The sequence below is a fragment of the Pelodiscus sinensis genome, unplaced genomic scaffold (assembly GCF_049634645.1).
Source record: "Pelodiscus sinensis isolate JC-2024 unplaced genomic scaffold, ASM4963464v1 ctg34, whole genome shotgun sequence".
NCBI classification, from domain to species: Eukaryota; Metazoa; Chordata; order Testudines; family Trionychidae; genus Pelodiscus; species Pelodiscus sinensis.
Window position 1 is genome coordinate 6429272 of NW_027465849.1, and position 27477 is coordinate 6456748.

Consider the following 27477-nt stretch of genomic DNA (forward strand, 5'->3'; position numbering starts at 1 on the left):
AAAAGCGTCCGTGGCCAATCTAGACGCGGTTTTCCACAAAAAAGCCCCAATCGCCATTTTCGCCATTGGGGCTTTTTTGCGGAAAACAAATCTGAGCTGTCTTCACTGGCCCTTTTGCGTAAAAGTTTTGCACAAAAGGACTTTTGCCCGAACGGGAGAAGCATAGTATTTCCGCAAGAAGCACTGATTTCTTACAGTAGGAAGTCAGTGCTTTTGCGGAAATTCAAGCGGCCAGTGTAGACAGCTGGCAAGTTTTTCCGGAAAAGCAGCTGGTTTTCCAGAAAAACTGGCCAGTCTAGACACAGCCTTGGAGTTTCCTGCAGGACAGAAACTCCAATTTTCGCTCTACTCTTCCAGAGTGTTGTTTTTAATCATCGCGCACACCCCTCCCGAAAAAGGAAAGACACACTTAAAACCAGCCATCCACAAACACATCTCTCTCTAAAGTACGATATATTAAAACCGACTCTATCAATCCCTTTTCCAAAGCAAATATTTAAATATAAAGCCATTTACAAACAACGAAAACATCGTAGAACAAATTCCCCACCCACAGCTTCACACTCGGGGGGCCCGTTTTGACCCCGTCCCAACGAAACCCCGTGACTGTAACAGTGGAATCCTGCCGTGTGTGGCTCTCCAAGCTCCCAGGGTCCCCGAAAAGCCCTGGGGGTCCCCAAAAAGCTGTGGGGGACTGTAACATTTCGGCAGAAACTTTCCACGCGCCCTAGGCTGCTCCCAGATTCGGAGTTTGAGCCGGGGCTGGACGTACCCCCAGGAAGTGGCCAGGACGAGGGGGGCTGTAGAATGTGTGGACCTCCCCCCCCCAGCTGTTGCTTTGGGGAGAAACTTTGCCCTGCTACCTTGGAAGTTTTGGTGAGGGGGTGGTGCGGAGGGGAGATGGGTGAGGGCCTTTTCCACACCGACACAAAGAACTCCTGGCCCTCCCGTTTCTTCCCTCCCGTTTCTTCCCTCCCGTGGCACACGGCGGATGACGGAAGGGAACGTCTTATCATCGGGGAGGGGGGAGTAGGTGGGGAAACGACATCCGCCTCTCGTCCCTGGTCTCCCCAGGTGGCCGTTACGAGGCGTTGAGCAGAGAGCGGCTGTACAGGCTCTGGTAGTAGGAGCCGGTTTCGCTGAGCGAAGTGGCCGTCTCGTAGGCGTGTTTGCCGTCCGGCGCAGGCGGGGAGCCGTAGCCGCTGTAGGCCACGGCCTGCTCGTAGGCCTTCAGGTCAATCTTGTGGCTCTGCTCCGAGGACATCAGGTTGGTGATGGAGAAGGGGTGATTGAAATTGTACTGAGGGTCCATTTTGAGGTCGTTCGGGAGGTCCAGGCTGGCGATGGAGGGGGGGAAGTAGTGGCTATTCATGGGCTGGGCGAGGGGGGAGGCCTTGGGGGCCGGGGAGGAGCCTTGCACGCCAGAGCAGTCCAACTGGACAAGGCCCCTGTGCTCCTCAGAGCCGTGGGAGGCGTCGGAGTGGCCCGACTCGGCCCCTTCCGAAGCTGGGTTGGGGCTCTGGCCTTCCTGGAGCCGCTCAGGGTGTTTGGGAGCCGGCTCCTGGGCGCCGGACGGCTTGACGTTGGGCTTCTTGGCCTTGTCTTCCAGCTTGAAGCGCTTCTGGCGCCGCAGGTAGCAGCCGTTCTCGAACATGTTGCCGGAGTTGGGGTGCAGGGCCCAGTAGGAGCCCTTGCCCGGCTTGTCCGGGGAGCGAGCCACCTTGACGAAGCAGTCGTTGAAGGAGAGCGAGTGGCGGATGCTGTTCTGCCAACGTTGCTGGTTCTCCCGGTAATACGGGAAGAGGTCCATGATCCACTGGTAGATCTCGTTGAGGGTCAGCATCTTGCTGGGGGCCTGCTGGATGGCCATGGTGATGAGGGAGATGTAGGAGTAGGGGGGCTTGGCGTGGGTCAGCGTGCGCCGGTACGATTTGTTGACCTCCTTGGGCCGGCTGATGCCTGAGGCGGGGTACCCCAGGGGGGCCAAGGGCTGGCTCATGTTCGGGTAGGGCGCCAGGGAGCTGAGGGTGGGCGCCTGAGCCCCCAGCGGCGTCAGCACCGGGCTGACAGGCGACGTCACGGTGGGCAGGCCCATGGCGCTGGTGGGGCTGCTCAGCCCGGGGAGGGAAGGGCTGTTGAGGCCTCCGCTGGGGTAGCTCATGTTGATGGAGCTGGGGGAACTGAGCGAGTTGAGCGTCATGTAGGAGTTGATGGTGTTCATCGGCCCCAGGGTGGAGGTCATGGTGCTCACGGACGGATAGACCTAGGGGGAGCCAAGGGACAGGGTTAGCCACGCACAGGGGGGTCTTGCTTCAGCCTAGCCCCGGAGTGACCTACTCCCAGGGGTTGGTTATGTGAGGCGATAACTCACACACCAAGGGCTGGCTTCTGCTCTCAGCCACACGAAGGGCAGTGTGGACACAAAGGAGTCGCTCCTAATTTGCACCAGTGTAATCAAGGGTTGGATTTGCCCCCAAAGGGAGGCGTTGTACCAGGGAGGGTGTACAGATAGAGGGCTGTTTTCTGATCTTCTCTAAACTGGAGCGAATCTGGATTCAGTCCAGTTACACCAGGCCAAAATCTGGTTCTAATACTACGGACTTCAGTGGAGACATTCCAGAGTTACGCCCGTGGAAGCTGCAATCAGAACCCGGGCCTTCTTCCCTTGACGTCAGGAGTGACTCCAGATTTACACCAGGGTCCCCGCCGGCCCAAGAAGCTGAATCCAGCCCCTCCGCTCCCAAGACCGCCATTTCTCATGTGAAAAAGCGCCTTCTTTTATATCCTGAGCCAACCGGCTCCTTCTCCTTCTCCACGGCCGGAGGAACAGGAAGGCCACATGCCCAGTGTTTTGTCCCCTTCTCGGGTCACCTTTAAAGCTGAGCGTATTAAACAAACAGCTTAAGACCAGACCAACTAGAATCAGGTGTAAGAAGGACGCCTGCTATTTACTCTAGATAGGGTGTAATGGAAAGGCCTGCTGAGCCTCCTTTACGAGCGCTGCCCGGCTGCCACGCAATGCGGTTGGTGCCACCTCGCTCGCTCACGCCGCGTGTTTGCTGCCTGGGTTGTTGAGCGTTGCTAAGTTCTGCTCTCCCGGGGCCTGGCTGCAAGCCTGGAAAAGCTGCCATCGATCCCGATAGGGGTTCGATTAGGCTCCCAACCCAGGAAGAAAGCTCAGCCTGCCACAGCCAGCCCTGTGATCTCCCAGTCGCTCCTGAACTGAGCCCGACCACCTGTGTTTGCCTGAAATGTCTTCCAGGAAAGCCTGCAGGCTGCTCTCCGAGACACCAAGCCCGGAAAACCCACCTCTTCCCAGTCAGTGTGTCCCCACAGTCGGTCACCCGATTTCCAGTTGGTTCTGCCTTTCTTACAGGGTTTCAGGGCCTGGTGTTTTCTCTCCAGGATGATACTTAGACACTGATCAAGTCACAGAACCATAGACTCCTAGGTCTGTGAGAAAAGGTCAAGTCCAGCCTCCCAGGTCACCTCCCCAGCCCGGACTCTTCCCATCTGTTGCCTTTTCCCCAGCCCCTGCTTGGTTTTGTGGCTTTTCTTGCGCCCTCACCAATTTGCCAGCCTCCCTTTGAAAACGCACCCCCCAGAGCTGGACGCAGGCGCTGGGTCAGTCTCGCGAGTGCTGGCTACGGAGGAGAAATCCCTCTCTGCCGCTCTGAGACCCTCTGCTGGAAAGCTCGGAGTAGCCAAGGCATTGTCTGGGGGTGAACAGCTCAGGGGCATGTGGAAAGCCAGCTGCTGACTTGGCGGGGGCAGGAATCAGCCTCGAAGGTTTTGGAGAAAGCAAATGCAGCCAGGAAATAGCCCGGGAGGGGCTCTCTGCTCTGTAAAGGTTGTGGGGCCCTGTCACCTGACAGCAGCCTTATAGCAATGAGAGAGACACGGGAGGGGGGATATGGGGACAGACAGACAGATAGATAGATGAGAGTGTGTATGGGGATAGACAGACAGACAGTTTGGCTGTGTCTAGACCGGCAAGTTTTTCCGGAAAATCATCTGCTTTTCCGGAAAAACTTGCCAGCTGTCTGCACTGGCCGCTTGAATTTCCGGAAAAGCACTGACCATCTCATGTAAGATCGTCAGTGCTTTTCCGGAAATACTATGCTGCTCCCGTTTGGGCAAAAGTCTTTTTCCGAAAGACTTTTGCGCAAAAGGGCCAGTGTAGACAGCATAGTACTGTTTTCCGCAAAAAAGCCCTGATCGCGAAAAAGGCGATCGGGGCTTTTTTGCGGAAAACCGCGTCTAGATTGGCCACGGACGCTTTTCTGCAAAAAGGGCTTTTGCGGAAAAGCATCCTGCCAATCTAGACGCACTTTTCCGAAAAATGCTTTTAACGGAAAACTTTAAAAGGATGTGTATGGGGATAGATAGACAGACAGACAGATAGATGAGAGTGTGTATGGGGATAGATAGACAGACAGACAGATAGATAGAGAGATAGATAAGACTATGGATGGGGATAGATCGATGGATAGACAGACAGATAGATATGTGTACGGGGAAAGATAGACAGACAGATAGATGAGGGTGTGTATGGGGATAAACAGACAGACAGATAGATAGAGAGATAGATAAGACTATGGATGGGGATAGATCGATGGATAGACAGACAGATAGATGTGTGTACGGGGAAAGATAGACAGACAGAGAGATGTGTGTATGGGGAAAGATAGACAGATAGATGAGGGTGTGTATGGGGATAGATAGATAGACAGACAGATAGATGAGGGTGTGTATGGGGATAGATAGACAGACAGACAGATAGATGTGGGTGTGTATGGGGATAGATAGACAGACAGACAGATAGATAGAGAGGATAGAGAGATAGATAAGACTATGGATGGGGATAGATCGATGGATAGACAGACAGATAGATGTGTGTACGGGGAAAGATAGACAGACAGATAGATGTGTGTACGGGGAAAGATAGACAGAAAGATAGATGTGGGTGTGTATGGGGAAAGATAGACAGACAGATAGATGAGGGTGTGTATGGGGATAGATAGACAGACAGATAGATGAGGGTGTGTATGGGGATAGATAGACAGACAGATAGATGTGTGTACGGGGAAAGATAGACAGACAGATAGATGAGGGTGTGTATGGGGATAGATAGACAGACAGACAGATAGATGTGGGTGTGTACGGGGAAAGATAGACAGACAGACAGATAGATGTGGGTGTGTACGGGGAAAGATAGACAGACAGACAGATGAGGGTGTGTATGGGGATAGATAGACAGACAGACAGATGAGCTGAGAGGAAGAAGCCCTTGTTCAAACAGAGCTATTTGACATTGACACGGCACCAGGAATCCAGAGCAGGGCTCCGGGAACATGGAGGTCTGAAGGGACTGAGGTGAGGCAGCTGCAGCTGCCTGCGTGGCCGAAGGGGTGGCCGGGTCCTGTGCGTGAGCCCTTGGGATGGCGCCGGTTTAGACACAGAGCAGTGAAAGCAGCACAGCCCCTCGTGTGGCCGCGGCCCCTTCGCCTTCCTGGCAGTGTTGCTTTTCCCTGGGAGCCTCGTTCTAGCAGAATCCAACGTGCCTTTCCGCCCAACACAAGCCAGAGTCCTGAAACTTCCCAAATCGACGCCCCACCCCTGTGCCCCCAAACGCTCTCACACCTTTGAAACCGTCATCCAAAATTCCCAGGGCTCTTCCAGCCCTCCTGTGCTATCTAATTAGCCCTCCTTGTGAAGCGGGAGTCACTAGTCCCATTTCCAGGGTAGGGAAACTGAGGCACGGAGTGGGCTGGTGGGAAATATTCACGGAAGCATCCAAGGAAGCAGGTGGGTCACAACAGACCCCCGTCTTATGCTTTAACCAGGAGGGCTTGCTCCAGGGCACCCTGTTCTCTCACTGGCCTGGGTGCAAAGTGGCGTGAAAAGCTACCAGATTGGAGCAGCCCATGTTTGGAACCCGCTTGGCCCTGGTAAAAGACGTCGTGTCAGTGGGATGGAGCTAAGAGCAAAACTGGGCTGCTTCTCCATCACAAAGAGATGGCCCTGGAGCAAAGAGTAAATCTAGGAGGCAACTGGGACAAGTTAGAGGGGGATATTCTACAGGAAACAGTTGCTCAACCTGTGCTCACTTTAAGGGCGGGTGGAGTCAAGCAGAAGTTTTTTCAGCTGCAAACTTGATTTGGAAATGTGACTTGTGAGCCACATGGGAGTTGTAGTTCAGATGCTTTATGCTCCCCATTCTCCTCTATAGGCAAGGCTCTCTAGTCAGACTACATCTCCCATGATGCACTATGGCCACCCATCAGGATGAGGGACCATGTCTGCATCATGGGACTTGCTGGCTGTGTTGCACCATGGGAGGTGTAGTCCAGCTGAGGTGATTTCCCCTAAATGGAGATTAGGACTGGAAGAAACTGAACTACAGCTCCCAGGAAGCAAGAATCGGAGCTGGGTTACAACAGTTTGGGGGCATGTTGGTTTTGCGATGACAAGTTGAACCTTTCGGCTCCTTGTCACACCAAACATCCATTAGCACAGTGGTTCCCAAACTTTTCAGCATCACGCCCCCATTTTGATTTTTGGGAAACCCTCATGCCCCTCCCCCCCTCCAAAAATAGCAGCAACACTTGTTGAGGGGGAAAAAAAAAGAACTGACCGGGGACAAGAAACAAAAATAGCAGCAAAACTTGGGGGAGGAGGGGAGATTAATGGGGGGTGGGTCGCCTCGCGCCCCCCCTGGAATTTCTTCACACCCCTCCAGGGGGGCACGCCCCCCAGTTTGGGAACCCATGCATTAGCGGACCCCCCCTTTTTCTATCCAAATTCAACATCTTCCACGCCGCAGGCTCCGTCACCACAGATCCCCGTGCCAAAGTCTCCTGCGGCCACCTCTGGGGTGCAACGTGGCAGCCAGGAACGCTCCTTCACTAAGTTCCACGAGTGGGAGAACACAGCATTCAAAACTCATCTGGACGGTCGCCCCCCAAAATCACTCTCCCGCTGGACCAGACGGAATCCAGATATTTACGTTGTTGAATCAAAGCTGAAAGCCTCGCTCAATACCCCTGACTCCGGGGGCTGGGATTTTTAGAAAACCAGAGACCGTTGCGAGACTCGGAGTAAAACGGTTTGCGTGCGCATTGCTGGGAATAACGTCTCCTTCTGATCTCCATTTGGATTTCCAGACACATGCTAGCATGTGACCTCAGAGGAGAGGCTGAAAGAATTGGGCTTGTTTAGTTTGGAAAAGAGAAAACTGAGAGGGGACAGGATAGACATTTCCAAGCATCTAAAAGGGTGTCACAAGGAGGAGGGAGAAAAATGGTTCTCTTTGGATAGGACAAGAAGCAATGGGCTTAAACTGCAGCAAGGGAGGCTGAGGTTGGACATTAGGAAAAACTTCCTACCTGTCAGGGTGGTGAAACACTGGACTAAATTTTCTAGGGGGGGTTGTGGAATCTCCATTCACCGGAGATACCTAAGAGCAGGTTGGACAGACACCTGTCAGGGATGAACTACATCATGGGTTCCCAAACTGGGGGGCGTGCCCCACTGGGGGCTGTGAAGAAATTCTGGGGGGGGGCATGAAGCAAGCTAGCCTCCCCCCATCAAGTTTTGCTGCTTTTTTTTTGACGAGGGGAGCGTGAGAGTTTGTTCAAAAATCAAGAAGGGGGGCGTGATGCCGAAAAGCTTGGGAACCCCTGATCTAGACAGTGCTTGGTCCTGCCGTGAGGGCAGGGGACTGGATTCGATGGCCTCTCGCGGTCTCTGCCAGTTGTAGGATTCTAGGACGGTAGGAATGGAAGTCGGTAGGCAGGCTGTGTCGTTGTTGCAGGGGAGCGTGAACGTACTGAGCTGCGTACATGGCTTTGTTAGGGTGGCTTTGGGCATTAGCCAAGTCCTGGAACTGATTTTCAGAGGTGTTTTGCCCTTTAAAAGACTCACCAATTTGGACTTTAAAGCCAGAAGGGACCCCTGCATGTCACAGACTGCCAAATCTCCCACACCCGTTCCTGCACTAGACCCCTACCCATCCTCCAGTCATAGTTTAAAGAGTTCAAGTTACAGCACATCCACCATTTGCTCTAGTTTAAGCCTACAAGGGACCCCACGCCCCATGCTGCAAAACAAGGTGTCACCCCGCCCCCACCTCCAATGTTCCTTGTAAGCTTGTGCAGCTGCTCAGGAGAGATTCCAATGCTGCCCAGCTGATGAGCAGCGCACCCACAGCTCGGTTTGTTTCTACTGGTGGTGCACATCCACACAGGCCTTGGTGCACAGAACAAAATTTATTCCGCACGCGGATGGAAAAAAAATCGGCATGTGGATGGAAAAAGGTTAGAGGGAGCGTTGCCCGCTGCCCCGGGACTCTGCCAATCTGACCTGGGGAAAATCTCCATCCTGACCCCCAATCTGTTAAACCAGCAGCTTGTGAGTGTGACCCACCTGCCAGACCCCTGGGAAATAACTCAGCGCCCCACCACCAGCCGATGGGGATATCTGCTGTACCAAATCGCAGATCGGCCACGTGGCGTCCCGCCCTCCCCCACCCTGCAGCTAATCCCGCTGATGTGTTTACAGAGAAGAATCAGACATCTCACCAGCAAGACAAGTAGCTTCTCCATTCGGTGGATCATTGGTGGCGGGTGAAGACACAGCCAGGGAAGGCAAGTCCCAGCCCCGCCCCTTCCATCTGAGGCCCGCCCCTGGTGCCAAGCCCCGCCCATCCCCGGAGCCAGGCTCCACCCACCCCCAGCCCAATCCTTCCTGGCCACCTGCTTGTGGCCGGGGAAGCCGGGCAGCTGCGCTAAGGTCCCAGCACTCCCCAACGTGTAGGCACTTTTGGGAAGGCTCTGCCTTCCCTTGCCTGCATTACCGGCCTCCCATGCATTCGACCTTCTTAAACGTGGGACACGTAGGCCGCTCACAGGATTCCAGACGAGTGGAGCCCTGCAAATCCGCAGGTCTCTGCATCCACGCACGGCAGTGAGGGTATCTGCGGCTCAAATTTTGTATCCACGCTGGGGCACTGGTTCAGATTTTGATGGGGGGGTATGACCTGTGCATGCTGTGATGGGGCGCAGGGAGGGGAGTGAGGACAGTGGCTTCAGCAGTGTTACTGAGCATGCTCAGTGCAAGCCAAGCACCAAATGTGGAGGGCAACCAGTTCCTTCCGCCCCCCCTCCCCTCCCCCACATCATCTCCATCCCAGGGCTACTAAGGCATTGGAAACGCTGCTTTTTTGGCAGACAACTTAGCAGCCAGCAGGAGCACTGTATTTAATTCCTATATCAAAGAAAGCAAATGAAATAAATACCCACTCAGCTCTAACACTGACGTATTCTGACATCACGTGGCAAGTTACTCAAGGGACACTGGTTGGCCTTAAAATGTTAATGTCTATTCTTAGTTTGTTACTAACTCTGGGGAGAGAGAGAGACCCAGCCAGGACTCCAGGGCGCTTTCAGCTCGGGAAGGGAAGGGGAGCTAGTGGGTTACAGCAGGGGAAAGATACAGTTCAGCCGGATATAAGAAAATCAGAATGGCCAGACCGGGTCAGACCAAAGGTCCTTCTACCTCAGTATCCTGTCGACCGACAGTGGCCAGTGCCTGGTGCATCAGGAGGACGAAATAGAAGACAAAGACACACGGTGACCGAGATCAGGGCCCCGTTGGGCCGGGTGCTGCCCAGACACACAGTGACCGAGATCAGGGCCCCGTTGGGCCGGGTGCTGCCCAGACACACAGTGACCGAGATCAGGGCCCCGTTGGGCCGGGTGCTGCCCAGACACACAGTGACCGAGATCAGGGCCCGTCGGGCCGGGTGCCGCCCAGACACACAGTGACCGAGATCAGGCCCCGTTGGGCCGGGTGCTGCCCAGACACACAGTGACCGAGATCAGGGCCCCGTCGGGCCGGGCGCCGCCCAGACTCACAGTGACCGAGATCAGGGCCCCGTCGGGCCGGGTGCCCAGACACACAGTGACCGAGATCAGGGCCCCGTTGGGCCGGGTGCTGCCCAGACACACAGTGACCGAGATCAGGGCCCCGTTGGGCCGGGTGCTGCCCAGACACACAGTGACCGAGATCAGGGCCCCGTCGGGCTGGGCGCTGCCCACACACACAATACGGGCTGTCCTGCTCATTGACAGACATGGAGATGGTCTCTCCCCAAAGACCCCAGTGTCTGAGCAGACGAAAGCAAGATCCTTGTCTGAATGGAGGGAGGGAGCCAAGGCCCAGGCAGTTTCAGGGCCTGGCCCAAGGTCGCACAAGGCGATAGCAACAGGGCTGGGAAGCCAGCGGGGTCTTGCGTGTGAGGTTTGTGCGTGAAGCCAGACTGAGAGCTCTGCAAATATTAACCGAGTCACCCTTCCGATGCCCTCTGGCTAACGTAATTAGCTCCCTTCTACAGAAGGGAAACTGAGGCACGTTGTGAGTGGCAGGGCTGCGAGGAGACTTAAAGAGCCTATGGAGCCAGATGGCATTTTATTTGCTGCCAGGATCTTCAATGTAAATACTGACCCCTCCCCCTCCCCCCGGTTTCCTTTCTGCTGATTGCTATTCAGCGCTTATCTCTCCGGCCTTGCGTCAGCCCCGAATCATTCAGCCGGGCCCGTGTCATTCCCGGGGTGCAGACGAGTGGACAGAGCAGGGAGCCTGGAGAAGGCCCTGGTGGTCTTTGTATGCCTGGGAAAAGTCGGCGCAGAGGCGTTTTCAGCTAGGTTCTCCAGTCTATGCTACTGGAACCCTTCTGCCAGCTGCAGCCAGCAGCCACCTGGGCCGGGTTCAGTATCCAGGGGTCCCTCTCCCTCCGGCCAGCACAGAACCGGCTCGAGCCCCCGCCCAGTAACGGGGAAATTCACCCACCACCCCTTGCGCTGCCGCTCAGGCACTCGCTCGCCGCCCCTCTCTGCTGGCATTTCACACAACGAGGAGGCTTCGCGTGAGGCTATTTTCTGAACGCAGAGGGTAGAGGGTGGGGTGGCGGAGAAACATGTAGCTCACTCTAGGGAGGACCTCTGGGAAGGGTTTGCTGCCTCCCGGTTGAGATACCTCCCCGCACCAGTGTTCCCTGTAAGCTGGGTGCTTGTGCGGGTGTCCAGGAGAGATTCCAGTGCCGCCCAGCTGATCAGCAGGGTGCCCACAGTGCCCAGAGCCAGTGCCGTGTGTTTCTACTGGTGACGCACACACCTTGGTGCACGTGACAAAATTTATTCCGCACATGGATGGAAAAGCGTAGAGGGAACATTGGCCCCCACTTCTCTTCCCTTCACAGGGCTCCCCCCTCCGAGCCTCTGGATGAATGAGGTTCTTTAAACAGAGGCAGCCCCCATTTGGGACAGATTAAGCACCAGTTCTGCTTCTCTGTATTCCCATCATGATTACACCACGTTTCTCTACCCCTGCAGTCAGCGCTACTGTAATTCGGACCTCGCAGCAGCCAAAGGTGGTCACTCTGACACCACTGCGTCTGCGGGGTGTGTAAGCAAAGCAGGAGCAAACTGTGTCTGTAAACACAGTCTCTTCCAGCTAGCTGTCAGGGGAGCGCTCATTCAGACCTGGCAGACAGACAGACAGATAGATAGTGTGTGGATGGATGGATGGATGGGCGGATGGACGGACAGATGAAAGGTGTATTTGGGAATGGAAGGAGGGTTAGACAGAGAGACAGGTTAAGGGAATGAATGGGGATGGATGGACAGACGGGCAGATGAAAGGTGTGTATAAGATGGATGGATGGATGGATGGATGGATGGATGGACAGACAGATGAAAGGTGAGTATGGGGATGGATGGATGGACGGACAGACAGGTGAGAGGTGGGTATGGGGATGGATGGACGGACAGACAGACAAAAGGTGGGTGTGGGGATGGATGGACGGACAGATGACAGGTGGGTGTGGGGATGGATGGACGGACAGAAAGATGAAAGGTGGGTGTGGGGACGGACGGATGGACAGACATGAAAGGTGGGTGTGGGGACGGACGGACGGACAGAAAGATGAAAGGTGGGTGTGGGGACGGATGGACGGACAGAAAGATGAAAGGTGGGTGTGGGGACGGACGGACGGACAGAAAGATGAAAGGTGGGTGTGGGGATGGAAGGACGGACAGACATGAAAGGTGGGTGTGGCGATGGATGGACGGACAGATGACAGGTGGGTGTGGGGATGGATGGACAGACAGAAAGATGACAGGTGGGTGTGGGGATGGATGGACGGACAGACATGAAAGGTGGGTGTGGGGATGGATGGACGGACAGACATGAAAGGTGGGTGTGGGGATGGATGGACGGACAGATGACAGGTGGGTGTGGGGATGGATGGACGGACAGAAAGATGACAGGTGGGTGTGGGGATGGATGGACGGACAGACATGAAAGGTGGGTGTGGGGATGGATGGACGGACAGACATGAAAGGTGGGTGTGGGGATGGATGGATGGACGGACAGATGACAGGTGGGTGTGGGGATGGATGGACGGACAGACATGAAAGGTGGGTGTGGGGATGGATGGACGGACACAAAGATGACAGGTGGTTGTGGGGATGGATGGACGGACAGACATGAAAGGTGGGTGTGGGGATGGATGGACGGACAGAAAGATGACAGGTGGGTGTGGGGATGGACGGACAGAAAGATGACAGGTGGGTGTGGGGATGGATGGACGGACAGACATGAAAGGTGGGTGTGGGGATGGATGGACGGACAGAAAGATGAAAGGTGGGTGTGGGGATGGATGGACGGACGGACAGAAAGATGAAAGGTGGGTGTGGGGATGGATGGATGGACAGACATGAAAGGTGGGTGTGGGGATGGACGGACAGACAGAAAGATGACAGGTGGGTGTGGGGATGGATGGACAGACAGACGAAAGGTGGGTGTGGGGATGGATGGATGGACAGAAAGATGACAGGTGGGTGTGGGGATGGATGGACGGACAGACATGAAAGGTGGGTGTGGGGATGGACGGACAGACAGAAAGATGACAGGTGGGTGTGGGGATGGATGGACAGACAGACATGAAAGGTGGGTGTGGGGATTGATGGACGGACAGAAAGATGACAGGTGGGTGTGGGGATGGATGGACGGACAGACATGAAAGGTGGGTGTGGGGATGGACGGACAGACAGGCAGATCATCTCTAATCTTCTGCTACGTTATTATTGTTCTGTTCCCAGGCACCCTGCTCCCTGCTCAGCAGCAAACCTCCGGCTGTGGGTGTCCCGTGGGCGGTGCGTGTCACTCGCCCGGGCCTGCCCACGTGGCGCCACGCACACACAACACGCGTGTCGGCGGCTGGGCGGCCGGGCAGAGCCGTGTGGCTGGACCTGCAGCCCCTGCAGCTGCAGAGGAATGTGGTGCCTCTCGCAGCCCGGGCGGCCCCAAATCCTTTCCAAACAGGGCGATTGCGCAAGGCAAACACCGGAGCCATTCTCACCCCACAGCCTTGGACATTGGCATCGGCTCTATCGCAAGCGGGGAGAGGGGGAGGGGGCAGCCAGGGCACCGGGGTTCTCCCCCGGCCCTCCCCTAAATTGCAGAAGAATCTTTACCCTCCCCCCCACGCCACGCTCACAAGGCAGAGACGGGAACCCATGCCCCGAGAAGAGCGCCCCCGTCTGGCCACTGGGCTCATTCCAATTCCCCAGGCACAGACCTCATGCCCGGCGGAGCCCTGTGAGAATGGAAGAAGCTTCGTTTAGGGGCCGCAGTTGGCCCAAGGCCTAAAACTCCCAGGGCTGGCTTAAAAATCATGAGATTTTCTTCCAAACTTCACCCCTTAGGGAGGGGCTGCATGTCAGGCATCTGGCTTTGGGGCCCCCAGGAAGCCCCTCACCCCCTCCGGCACACCCACGTGGGCCAGATGTGGATTTTAAAACCAGAAGGGAGAGTCCCCCATATTCACGGGACTCCAGATGCAGGAGCTTTAACGAACAGGCCAACAATTCCCACGGTTCTGGAGAGCTGCCAGCACTGGCCTGCACCCAGACCCTCAGCTCCACACCTTTGGGGGGGGGGGTCTCCTGCTTTTTCTCCCACCCCCCCACTGCCTAATTAACATGCAGGGGACCCGTGGCGACCGGGTTGTCCCCATTGGACTGACAGCCAGGGGGGCCAATCCTGGGGCCGTGCTCACTGGGTCAATCCCCATCTCCGTTCTAAGGGACCAATGGAGGAGGAGGGAGGATGGTGCGGCGGGGAGGAGGCGGAGCCTGGCAGCTCGGCCATCAGTTCTCAGCCCTGCGACCGATTCCCGGTGTGACCTTGGAGGTTCACCATGTGCGAGTGTAGCAGCTTTAGGGAAGAGTTATGTCTGGGCGGCGCCCGGCCCGACGGGGCCCTGATCTCGGTCCCTGTGTGTCTGGGCGGCGCCCGGCCCGACGGGCCCCGATCTCGGTCACTGTGTGTCTGGGCGGCGCCCGGCCCGACGGGCCCTGATCTCGGTCACTGTGTGTCTGGGCGGCGCCCGGCCCGACGGGCCCCGATCTCGGTCACTGTGTGTCTGGGCGGCGCCCGGCCCGACGGGCCCCGATCTCGGTCACTGTGTGTCTGGGCGGCGCCCGGCCCGACGGGCCCTGATCTCGGTCACTGTGTGTCTGGGCGGCGCCCGGCCCGACGGGGCCCTGATCTCGGTCACTGTGTGTCTGGGCGGCACCCGGCCCGATGGGGCCCTGATCTCGGTCACTGTGTGTCTGGGCGGCGCCCGGCCCGACGGGCCCTGATCTCGGTCACTGTGTGTCTGGGCGGCACCCGGCCCGATGGGGCCCTGATCTCGGTCACTGTGTGTCTGGGCAGCGCCCGGCCCGACGGGCCCTGATCTCGGTCACTGTGTGTCTGGGCGGCGCCCGGCCCGACGGGCCCTGATCTCGGTCACTGTGTGTCTGGGCGGCGCCCGGCCCGACGGGCCCCGATCTCGGTCACTGTGTGTCTGGGCGGCGCCCGGCCCGACGGGCCCCGATCTCGGTCACTGTGTGTCTGGGCGGCGCCCGGCCCGACGGGCCCCGATCTCGGTCACTGTGTGTCTGGGCGGCGCCCGGCCCGACGGGCCCTGATCTCGGTCACTGTGTGTCTGGGCGGCGCCCGGCCCAACGGGGCCCAATCTCGGTCACTGTGTGTCTGGGCGGCACCCGGCCCGACGGGCCCCGATCTCGGTCACTGTGTGTCTGGGCGGCGCCCGGCCCGACGGGCCCTGATCTCGGTCACTGTGTGTCTGGGCGGCGCCCGGCCCGACGGGGCCCTGATCTCGGTCACTGTGTGTCTGGGCGGCGCCCGGCCCGACGGGCCCTGATCTCGGTCACTGTGTGTCTGGGCGCCCGGCCCGACGGGGCCCTGATCTCGGTCACTGTGTGTCTGGGCGGCGCCCGGCCCGACGGGCCCTGATCTCGGTCACTGTGTGTCTGGGCGGCGCCCGGCCCGACAGGCCCTGATCTCGGTCACTGTGTGTCTGGGCGGCGCCCGGCCCGACGGGCCCTGATCTCGGTCACTGTGTGTCTGGGCGCCCGGCCCGACGGGCCCTGATCTCGGTCACTGTGTGTCTGGGCGCCCGGCCCGACGGGCCCTGATCTCGGTCACTGTGTGTCTGGGCGGCACCCGGCCCGACGGGGCCCTGATCTCGGTCACTGTGTGTCTGGGCGGCGCCCGGCCCAACGGGCCCTGATCTCGGTCACTGTGTGTCTGGGCGCCCGGCCCGACGGGCCCTGATCTCGGTCACTGTGTGTCTGGGCGGCGCCCGGCCCGACGGGGCCCTGATCTCGGTCACTGTGTGTCTGGGCGCCCGGCCCGACGGGCCCTGATCTCGGTCACTGTGTGTCTGGGCGGCGCCCGGCCCGACGGGGCCCTGATCTCGGTCACTGTGTGTCTGGGCGGCGCCCGGCCCGACGGGGCCCTGATCTCGGTCACTGTGTGTCTGGGCGGCGCCCGGCCCGACGGGGCCCTGATCTCGGTCACTGTGTGTCTGGGCGGCGCCCGGCCCGACGGGCCCTGATCTCGGTCACTGTGTGTCTGGGCGGCGCCCGGCCCGACGGGGCCCTGATCTCGGTCACTGTGTGTCTGGGCGGCGCCCGGCCCGACAGGGCCCTGATCTCGGTCACTGTGTGTCTGGGCGGCGCCCGGCCCGACGGGGCCCTGATCTCGGTCACTGTGTGTCTGGGCGGCACCCGGCCCAACGGGCCCTGATCTCACCGCTCCACACACCTAACATTAAACACCCTTTCAATAGGACAAACTCCTGGGCTCTTAGAAGGGCCACTGGGGATTTTGCCTGCGTGGGATTTAGCTTCAGTGCCTAGAGGCCCTGAGCTGGGAGGAACAAGATGGGAAGCGACTGTCTAGGAAGGAGCATGGCGGAAAGGGATCTAGGGGTCATAGTGGACCACAAGTTGAATATGAGTCAACAGTGTGATGCTGTTGCAAAAAAAGCAAATATGATTCTAGGTTGTATCAACAGGTGTGTTGTAAGCAAAACTCGTGAAGTCATTCTGCCGCTCTACTCTGCACTAGTTAGGCCTCAGCTGGAGTACTGTGTCCAGTTCTGGGCGCCACATTTCAAGAAAGATGTGGAGAAATTGGAGAGGGTACAGAGAAGAGCGACAAGAATGATTAAAGGTTTAGAGAACATGACCTATGAAGCCAGGCTTCATGAACTGGGCTTGTTTAGTTTGGAAAAAAGAAGATTAAGGGGGGACATGAGAGCGGTTTTCAAATATCTAAAAGGGTGTCACAAGGAGGAAGGAGAAAATTTGTTCCTCTTGGTTTCTGAGGACAGGACAAGGAGTAATGGGCTTAAAGTGCAGCAGGGGAGGTTTAGATTGGACATTGGGAAAAAATTCCTAACTGTCAGGGTGGTTAAATATTGGAATAAATTGTCAAGGGAGGTGGTGGAATCTCCCTCTCTGGAGATATTTAAGAACAGGTTAGATAGACATCTGTCAGGGATGGTGTAGACGGAGCTTGGTCCTGCCTTGAGGGCGGGGGGCTGGACTCGATGACCTCTCGAGGTCCCTTCCAGTCCTATTATTCTATGATTCTATGATTCTATGATTCCCCTGTCAGTTACCTGAGCGCTGGCCCCAGGACCCGTTCCTCTTTCTGCAGGAAATTGCCTGCCCCCAGCAAGCCCCAGACTCCGAGAAGGAAACATCCCGGAACAGGCTCCTTTGGCGTGTGGCTCCCGGAGCTCTTAGGGAATCAGACCAGTCAACCGGTCCCAGGCTCCATCCCAAGGCTCCCTGCTTTGTCCTCTGTGACCATGCCCAACGCCCAGAGCCGGGGAGAGCCCTGGCCATGAAGCAATTAGGCCACTGTGCCAGGCCTGGAGCCAGGGGGCTGGGGCGGGGGACTGCAGGCTGGGAAGGGACTGGCTGAGTGATATCCTGCAGTAGGAGACTTCCTGAGCTAGGAGAAAGACACTGGGGGATCAGGACGAGTCGCTTCACACCCCACTCTAGGCCTCCGATCCTTCATGGCAGCAGGAAGCCAGCTGGGGAAACTGAGGCACGAAGTGGCCAGTCCAGAGTCACAGCACTGATCAGTGACAAATCGAGGCATAGGACCCTGGTGTGCCCCTCTCTGTGCTGACCACTAGACCCCACTCCTCTCCCACAGCTGGGGACAAAACCCAGGTGTTCCCTACGCTAACCACTAGACCCCACTCCCCTTCCATAGTCACAAATAGAACCCCGGCGTTCGTGGGCCAGAATTCCATTGCGCGGCCAGTCGGGAGGCAGGCCTCCGCTCCTCACGAGGTGTTCCACACGCACAACGCCCGTCGGCATCTTTCCTTGGCCTGCCGGTTCCTAAGCATTGCGGCTGACCCTGGGTGCAGGTGCCGAGTTTTTCTCGGCCGCCCCAGGGGGAGAAATGCCCCGTGTTGCAAAAGGAAGGCCAGCTGCCTTTCCCGCGGGTTTCCGGGATTCCCTAATGCATTTGGGACTCCTGTCCCAGAGCCCTCAGACCCTGCTGGCGCGCAGCAGCGCCAGATCTCCTGATCTTGAGACAACTGGGGTGTTCCTGAAAGCCCCTGCTCCCGGAGTCCTGGGAACGAGCGGGACTCTCCACCTCCCTTTAGGTTTTCAGTTGGTTGCTAAGACATGCTTGAAAAGGTGATGCCCAGAGGCTCCGAAGCCAAGTGGGAAATGAAAGGAGCCCTGGGAGCAACGCTCCCTCTAATCGCTTCCATCCATGTGCGGGACAAATTTTATTATACGCACTGAGCCACCCGTAGAATGGGCACCACCCGCAGAAACACGACCCTAGCGGGGGGCGCTCTTCTAATGAGCTGGGCAGCACTGGACTCTCTCCTGAGTGCCCAGTTTCCAGGGAACACTGCCTGGGCGCGATCGGCTTTGAAATCTCACCCTTTCTAAGCCTGTCTTGTGATTCTGATGCCCCGTCCCAGAGCCCCCCCCCCTCCCCGAGCTGCCCTTCGCACCCCAATTTGGCTCTTTCTACGAACAAATGCAGCCCTGCTGGAAAGGAAATTCCTTTCCCTGCACATCCAGTGCAGATCCGCTGGTGTAAATCAGGATTGCTCCTTTGTTGTCAGGGAGCTTGTTTACCCCACTGGAGGGTCTGGCCCATTGACTCAACTGGAGAGACCTTGATTTACATCCCTTAGGGAATTAGCCCTGTAGACGCCAGTGGAGCTACGGCCCTTTGACATCAGCTTGGGTCTGGCCCATTGACCCCAGCTGGGATCTGGCCCATTGACTCCAATGGAGCTACAGCCCATTGACCCCAGCTGGGATCTGGCCCATTGACTCCAATGGAGCTACAGCCCATTGACCCCAGCTGGGATCTGCCCCCCTTGACTCCAGTGGAGCTACGGCCCATTGACCCAACTGAGATCTGGCCTCATTGACTCCAATGGAGCTATGGCCCATTGACACCAACTGGGATCTGGCCCCATTGACTCCAATGGAGCTATGGCCCATTGACACCAACTGGGATCTGGCCCCATTGACTCTAATGGAGCTACGGCCCATTGACACCAACTGGGATCTGGCCCCCTTGACTTCAATGGAGCTTCGGCCCATTGACCCCAGCTGGGATCTGGCCCCCTTGACTTCAATGGAGCTACGGCCCATTGACCCAACTGAGATCTGGCCTCATTGACTCCAATGGAGCTATGGCCCATTGACACCAACTGGGATCTGGCCCCATTGACTCCAATGGAGCTATGGCCCATTGACCCAACTGAGATCTGGCCTCATTGACTCCAATGGAGCTATGTTCCATTGATCCAATTGGGATCCGGTCCCATTGACTCTAATGGAGCTACGGCCCATTGACACCAACTGGGATCTGGCCCAGTGACTCCAATGGAGCTACGGCCCATTGACCCAACTGAGATCTGGGCCTATTGACTCCAGTGGAGCTACGGCCCATTGACACCAACTGGGATCTGGCCCATTGACTCCAATGGAGCTACGGCCCATTGACCCAACTGAGATCTGGGCCTATTGACTCCAATGGAGCTATGGCCCATTGACCCAACTGGGATCTGGCCCATTGATGCCGGTGGAGATATGCAGATATGCCCCAGCTATGAGTCCCAGGTGTTTCAGCTGCCAGTTTCCATTCTTGAAGCAGAAAGCATTTACCAATAAATACAGAATAAACCAGCCTCACCCGGCCTGAGTCGTCGGGCTTGGACGCTGGATACCCAGCACCTGTGTTCTGGCGGGGACACTGTGCGGAAGGCAATAGCTCGCACAGGCAGCACTGAGTGAAAGCAAGAAGGAAGAAGGGAGAGAGGGAGACAGGCCACGGCACGCTCCCCACCTAGGTGACGTGGTTTGTTTGAGCAGCTTTTCCCATCGTGTAGCGGGCTGGGCCCGTGCGCCGCACCATTGGCTGGAACGCTGTTCTGGGCACTGGCGCAGACAGGCCCAAAGCAAATCCAGCGGCCCCTGCCCTGCAGGATCTCAAAGCACCAGCGCACGCTGTCGCCTCCCAGCTGTCCAGCTTACAGAGACAGCGAGCCACCACGCTCCCCCGGTCATGCTGCTAGGCAGCGCCAGGGACAGATCCTCCCTTGTCCCTGCTGTAACCACTCCATGGCGCTCCCTCTGTTCTGGCCAGCGATGGAACCCAGCTGGCCTGCCCCCTGCTGTTCCCCCCACCCTCCCCGACCGCTCACAGCACCCTAGAGCAGGGATCACAATCCAGGCATCCTGCCCTCTCCCCCTCTAACCACGGTAACTTCTCTAGACCAGACCACAAACATCTCCAAAAGCCACCCCTCCCCAGGGCCAATACTGGTCAGTCGCAAGCTGCTACCTGGGAAATTGTTCAGTGTAACCCCCCCCCCCCAAAAAAAAACCTTCTCTGGACACCGCTTTTAGGGCATGGAAACAGGCTTGGGTGAAATCAGTCTAGCCCAAGAGGAGCCTCGGCCCCTCCAAATCTATCCCCAAACCAAAAACCATCGGTGCTTCTCCCAAGGGCAGGAAAGGGACGTGCCCGAGACGGGGTAACGCAGTGAGTCCAGGGTGTCTCATCAGCCCCGGGGACGTCCAGCTGTTCGAATGGGCTCTGTGCGAGGGGCCTGGGGTGATCACGCCGCAGCCCGAGTCACTAGACGGTGCCGCTAACCCCGGCCACGCACGCTCTTTCTCGGCCTTTGCCAAGGCAGCCTTGTTACGCTTTTTACGGGGGTTCGTTCCGGGGAGGCACTTGCAAACAGCGAGGCTCTATCGCAAGAAGGCCAAGTGGAGGCAATTCTGCACGGCTGGTTCCCTGATGCCGGTGCAGAAAGGGGGCTGGTGCGCTGTTTGTGACCACCTCTGTTCCAGGACTGGGGTGCAGAGAGGAGAAAACCAGACTGCACTGCAGAGAGACCCTGATTTCAGGCCCTCTAACGCCAGGGGACTAGCAGTTGCTTGCTTAATAATCATGACTCAATAATTTGGGCCGTTTCATTTCATGGCACACCTGGGATTTATTCCAGTACTGAGCTTGAAGCGTGCGTTAGCCCAGAGGTGCTACTCCGGAGACGGGTGACCTGCGTCCCATTGGGGTTCTGCCCATGGCCCACTAGATGTTTTGTTTGCTGTTCCCCACGCGCAGGGTCGCCAGATTCGGCTGGTTTTCGGCCACGTCGTTTGTTTTCTCCGGGCGTTACCAACGTGACACACACGGAAAGCCAGGGCGGGTGGAGGGCGGTGTGCGCTGAGCACACACAACTGGCTGGGAGAGCCGTACGCACCCTCTGCAGCCAATCACAGCGCGGCTACGGATGCGTCACCACACCTGCACAGTCTAGGTACACCCGCTTCACTCCCCTGCCCTGGGAGACCGCCTGGGTGACGACAATCGTGCGACCCACGGAGATGAAAGAGGCCGCTCCTGTGGCCCACTCCCGAGCCCGGACGGCCCCTCACTGTGCGACTCACTCGAGCTGGGACTCACAGCCACTATCGACGGCCCCTCCTCAGCTGATCACTCACCCGGGCGCCTTTTGGCTGCCCAGGAAAGCGGCACCGTGGCGAACGCCTGGGGGTGACACTTGGAAAGCTCTCAGCAGGCCACAGGGGAGCTGAGGGGTCTGATTCAGGGAACCCATCACGTCCCACAGAACTTCTGGTCTCCCTCCCATCTAGCCGACTGTGACGGCACTTCAGGGAGCCCCCCGACCCTGCACCCCCATCCGCAGCAAGATGTGAATCCGCCAGCCAGTAGAATGGGGAAGGTTTATTGCTTCTCAGCGATACAGCACAGCTTAGGCGCGATGTGGACATAGGCGTCAGGGCGGGCAGCCTTAGACCCCTTGGGGTAGGGCACACAGGCCCCTGAACCCCCAGCTCTCGGCTTAGATTCCTTCCTCCATGGTTCCCCACACCCGGGCTACCCCTTCTCCAAGCCACACCCTGCCTTTGTTCCAACCCCTTCCTGGTCAGGGGAGAACCCGTCCGGCCATTGTCTGCCTGACATGAGGGCCCTCAGAGCGCCCCCTGCTGGGCCGTGCTTACAGACGCAGGCCAGTAGGGGTCACCCACAGCCCAAGCATAGCGACCAGTGAATGTCCCACCAGAGGGGACAGCCCCCCACTACATCACACCGACCAAGGGCTAACAATATGCTACGGCTCATGGCTGTAGCTACGCAAATTCCGACTGGGAGTAAGGTGGAAAATACATTTTCACAGTGCGGGGAATTACTCTCAGAGCTATTTACCGAGGGCCGTGGGGCCCCGATCTCAGTCACTGTGTGTCTGGGAGGCGCCCGGCCCGACGGGCCCTGATCTCGGTCACTGTGTGTCTGGGAGGCGCCCGGCCCGACGGGCCCTGATCTCGGTCACTGTGTGTCTGGGCGGCGCCCGGCCCGACGGGCCCCGATCTCAGTCACTGTGTGTCTGGGCGGCACCCGGCCCGACGGGCCCTGATCTCGGTCACTGTGTGTCTGGGCGGCGCCCGGCCCGACGGGGCCCTGATCTCGGTCACTGTGTGTCTGGGCGGCACCTGGCCCAATGGGCCCTGATCTCGGTCACTGTGTGTCTGGGAGGCGCCCGGCCCGACGGGCCCTGATCTCGGTCACTGTGTGTCTGGGCAGCGCCCGGCCCGACGGGGCCCTGATCTCGGTCACTGTGTGTCTGGGCGGCACCCGGCCCGACGGGCCCTGATCTCGGTCACTGTGTGTCTGGGCGGCGCCCGGCCCGACGGGCCCTGATCTTGGTCACTGTGTGTCTGGGCGGCGCCCGGCCCGACGGGGCCCTGATCTCGGTCACTGTGTGTCTGGGCGGCGCCCGGCCCGACGGGCCCCGATCTCGGTCACTGTGTGTCTGGGCGGCGCCCGGCCCGACGGGGCTCTGATCTTGGTCACTGTGTGTCTGGGCGGCGCCCGGCCCGACGGGGCCCTGATCTTGGTCACTGTGTGTCTGGGCGGCACCTGGCCCAATGGGCCCTGATCTCGGTCACTGTGTGTCTGGGCGGCGCCCGGCCCGATGGGGCCCTGATCTCGGTCACTGTGTGTCTGGGCGGCGCCCGGCCCGACGGGCCCTGATCTCGGTCACTGTGTGTCTGGGCGGCGCCCAGCCCGATGGGGCCCTGATCTTGGTCACTGTGTGTCTGGGCAGCGCCCGGCCCGACGGGCCCTGATCTCGGTCACTGTGTGTCTGGGCGGTGCCCGGCCTGATGGGGCCCCGATCCCACCAGAGCCGGTGATTCTAGGATCACTGCAACAGGATTTGCCTGCAATTTTGTGCCTGTTTCTTACTATGCCATGTGGCAAAATCTGGACAAATAAACCCCGTTTCGTTGTCTGAGCGACACAGGCTAGGACAGCAAAATGCAACAGGGGCTAGCTGAAGGACCAAAGAGCAGAACCCCATTGGGCCGGGCGCCGCCCAGACACACAGTGACCGAGATCAGGGCCCGTCGGGCCGGGCGCCGCCCAGACACACAGTGACCGAGATCAGGGCCCGTCGGGCCGGGCGCCGCCCAGACACACAGTGACCGAGATCAGGGCCCCGTCGGGCCGGGCGCCGCCCAGACACACAGTGACCGAGATCAGGGCCCCGTCGGGCCGGGTGCTGCCCAGACACACAGTGACCGAGATCAGGGCCCCGTCGGGCCGGGCGCCACCCAGACACACAGTGACCGAGATCAGGGCCCATCGGGCCGGGCGCCGCCCAGACACACAGTGACCGAGATCAGGGCCCCGTCGGGCCGGGCGCCGCCCAGACACACAGTGACCGAGATCAGGGCCCATCGGGCCGGGCGCCGCCCAGACACACAGTGACCGAGATCAGGGCCCATCGGGCCGGGCGCCGCCCAGACACACAGTGACCGAGATCAGGGCCCGTCGGGCCGGGCGCCGCCCAGACACACAGTGACCGAGATCAGGGCCCCGTCGGGCCGGGCGCTGCCCAGACACACAGTGACCGAGATCAGGCCCCGTCGGGCCGGGCGCCGCCCAGACACACAGTGACCGAGATCAGGGCCCGTCGGGCCGGGCGCCGCCCAGACACACAGTGACCGAGATCAGGGCCCCGTCGGGCCGGGCGCCGCCCAGACACACAGTGACCGAGATCAGGGCCCCGTCGGGCCGGGCGCCGCCCAGACACACAGTGACCGAGATCAGGGCCCCGTCGGGCCGGGTGCTGCCCAGACACACAGTGACCGAGATCAGGGCCCGTCGGGCCGGGCGCCGCCCAGACACACAGTGACCGAGATCAGGGCCCGTCGGGCTGGGTGCTGCCCAGACACACAGTGACCGAGATCAGGGCCCCGTCGGGCCGGGCGCCGCCCAGACACACAGTGACCGAGATCAGGGCCCCATTGGGCTGTGTGCAAAATCCTCATCTGGGACCAGCCAGGTCCCCAGAGTGCCGGACCAGGGAGGTCCAACCTGCATTAGCTTCTGTGGACTCACTCCTGCTTTGGGGTCTGGCCCCACAGATTCTCGGGACTGACCCCAGCTGGAGCGATGCTGCTTTGCACCAGACAGAGATGTGGCCCTTGATCTGCGTGGCAGGTGGCGGGCTGGGTTCCCTGTCGCTCCAGCCTCGGCATGGCTGTTGGGTGGCACTTCCCCTCCGTCACCTGCTCCGTGTTTGTTCTCGCAGCTGCGCGGAGCCCTTCCCCCCCGGCCTGTTTGCCAAGGGAGCACCTGGCCGCGATCCCCGGGGACAGCACCTCCCGCCAGGCGTCACTGCAGCAGGGAGCCGGCCCCAGCCCTGCCTGGACGGGAGTGGCCCCCGGCACTGCCCCAGACCGAGCCGGCTGGGGCAGGTTCTGCGTGTGGGAGGGGGCAGGGAACCAGCCCGAGGGTGAGCCCCCGAGAGCTTGGATGCGTCGCCCCTCCATGCCAGCTGGGGACCCCAGAGGCAGCCGTCACAACCAGCCCCCTCCATCCAGCCCCCTGGGATAGGGGCTAGGAGAGACCCCCCCCAACAGGACAGCCCCCGCCTGACACAGCGATGCCCCCTCCCCGGCGTGCAGCATGTGATCCCATTTCCCCGCTCGCCCAGGGGCAAGGCCTGGCTGCGGGTGATTTATAGTAACCTGCTCGCTGCTCACGAGCGAGATGAATTGATTAATAGATTCATTGCTGCCTGCTGCCATTTACATGCCCACTGCGGCAAACCTCCCACGGGCCCTTCCTGTCTCTTTCCCCACGCACCCTGCCTGTCCATCCGTCCGTGCTCCCATCCGCCTCTCTGTGTCCATCCGTCCATCCCCACGCCCCCCCCATCCAGCTACCTATCTGCTCACAAGTCCTCCTTTGTGTATTACGCCGCCGCTGTCGTACAGCCCGGGGGCTATTTCTCGCTCTCTCACGTGCAATCTCCCCCCCCCCCCCCGAGGTCCCTCTGTGTGGGGGGATTGTTCTGCCTGTTTACAGTCCCTGGTTCTGAGCGCCGCCCGGGCGGGGTCAATCCGACCTGCCTGCCCAACACTGGCCCCATGCATGGTCCGGCCTCCCTCCCACCGAGCGGGCAGGTACCCTGGTGCAAGGGAGCAGCGTCCCGGGTCGCCCCCCTCCGGCTCGCCCCCCGGCCGGATCAGGAAGTGTGCAAAGTCAAACGTGCTCGAGAGGTGGGCTGGCCCGTGGGCTGCCGTGGGCTTTGCATCGGGTGCAGGGACGACCCCGGTGATCCGGGCCCAATCCTGCACTGGGCTGCCGGGCCCGATTCTGTCTCCTGCCCTGGAGGTCAGCCCCGCTATGCCCGGCACTGCTCGGGGCTCCCAGCAAGGAGCAGACTCAGGCCCTTTGGAGCTATGGGGCTGGGGAAAGGCGTCACCATATCTGGGTGCTTTGCAGACAGGCCAAGGCTAGACAAGGAAAGTCAACGCACAGCCCAGTGGATGAAGACCGGGGACCGTGGGGCCCTCGAATCCAGAGCGTGCAGCTGCCGAGAAAAAGGGGCCCAGAAATCTTGGGGTTTCTCAGCAGGTCTGGGGGTCACAGCCCAGGGCGGGAGCTGGGCCAAGAGGATGCCAAGAGATGAGATGGAAGAAGCGTCCTGCTCCATCTGCCTCCCCCCCCACCCACTTTGTCCTCTCCCCGCTATTCCTCAAGAGGATTTCCTGGGAAAGCAAACCGCACCTCTCTGCTTGGGCAGAGGGACTGCAGGACGGGGGTGTCACGCCTGGAAACCCCGCAGGCACACACATCCCCCCCCTCCCGATCCCTGTATTCCCCTCTGAACCGAGCCAGCCTCCCCCTGCCGTCTCCCCCAGGGTATCCCCTGCGTCCTTCCAGCAGGTCCCCACACCTTTGCTGAGGGCCAACACCCACAACGTGGCACCAGAAAGGACCCTGGAATACCCCGAGTGGCCGAACCCGCCTGGGGCGTTCTTGGCTGCGCCACACGCACCCCAGAGCCAGCCGCATGGCGGCAGCTCCAGGCACAAGCTAGCCTCCTTGCCCCGTCCCTAGATTTTTTTTCTCCTGCGCGCCTCCCCCTCGGTCCAGCTGCACGTCAGTGGGTCTCGTCCATTTCCCCCTTCCCCAAAAGATGTCGCGAGGCCCCGTCCAGCTACGAGAAGCGCGGGGGGGACGGACAGGTGCCCCGCCGGGACGTACCTCTGTGGGCTCGCTGTAATAGGCGTTCCACTCGGAGAGGTCGTGCGATTCCATTTTGACGGATCCCAGCATTCCAAGCCCCGGGCCAGAGGAACCGAGGCGCCGGCAGCCTCCGGGAAAGCCAATCCAACACGTCCGGGCGCGCGGCGCCCAGCCCTGCTCTCCACGCTCTCTCGCCGCCTCCGAGCGGAGGGCGCGGGCGCCGTCCGAAGGGCCGCAGCTGGGAGGGCAGGCTCAGCAGCTGCCCATGCTCACGGGATGGTCAATTTCACATCCGGTTCGGGGCACCACGGACAGGGGGATCTCTCCCGGCTGCAGTCCCCTCCCCGTGTGGCACCGTCCCCCGTGGCAGTGTGGCTCCCGGACACCAGCGTGTGCTCCCCTCGCCCTAGGCTTCCAGCTCGGTCCCTGGTCGCTGCACAAGGACTTTATAGGGCAAGTCCTGATCCCACCTCCCACCCTCTGGCTCCCAATTTAAATAGTTTGCTGCTGGCCAGAGCCGGGCCAGGCTGGGGCAGCCAGGCCGGTCCTGCCCCCTGGTGGCAGCCGAGGGACACGGCGCTGCCACAGCCCACGGGCCAGGGCTAGACACGGCAAGTCAAAGGGCACGAGACCAGCGAGGTCCAGGCTGAGCCTGGGGGTGGGGAACCGGACAGCGGCGCTGGGTCCGACCGGGAGGCCTCAAGCCGGGGCCTGGTGACGCAAGAGGAACAGGGTAGACAGACGCCTGCGGGGACGGAGTCGATTCAACTGGGGTTTGGGGGAGGGGGGTGCAACCAATTTTCATTGGGGGATTCCTGGAAGATTTCACAAACCCCTTGGGAGCACCGGCTGAACACCCCGATTAGAGAGATGGGGGTGGATGGTGCCTCTGTGCATCCCACTACACACCCATGCGATCTCATCTGTCTGTCTGTCTGTCCCCATAGACCACTGCACTCTGCACCCCCACACCCATCTGTC

General features: G+C 59.6%; 1 protein-coding gene across 1 annotated transcript; it reads right to left on the reverse strand.

The window, feature by feature from the left end:
• Nucleotides 1-691: 691 nt before the first annotated feature.
• Nucleotides 692-26956, reverse strand: FOXA3 (forkhead box A3). The gene is made up of 2 exons (XM_075915556.1): nt 26515-26956; nt 692-2263 (listed from the first exon to the last, which is right to left on the reverse strand). The coding sequence occupies exons 1-2, from the start codon at nt 26584-26586 to the stop codon at nt 1082-1084; spliced, it is 1254 nt and encodes a 417-aa protein (XP_075771671.1). The 5' UTR covers nt 26587-26956; the 3' UTR covers nt 692-1081.
• Nucleotides 26957-27477: the final 521 nt, after the last annotated feature.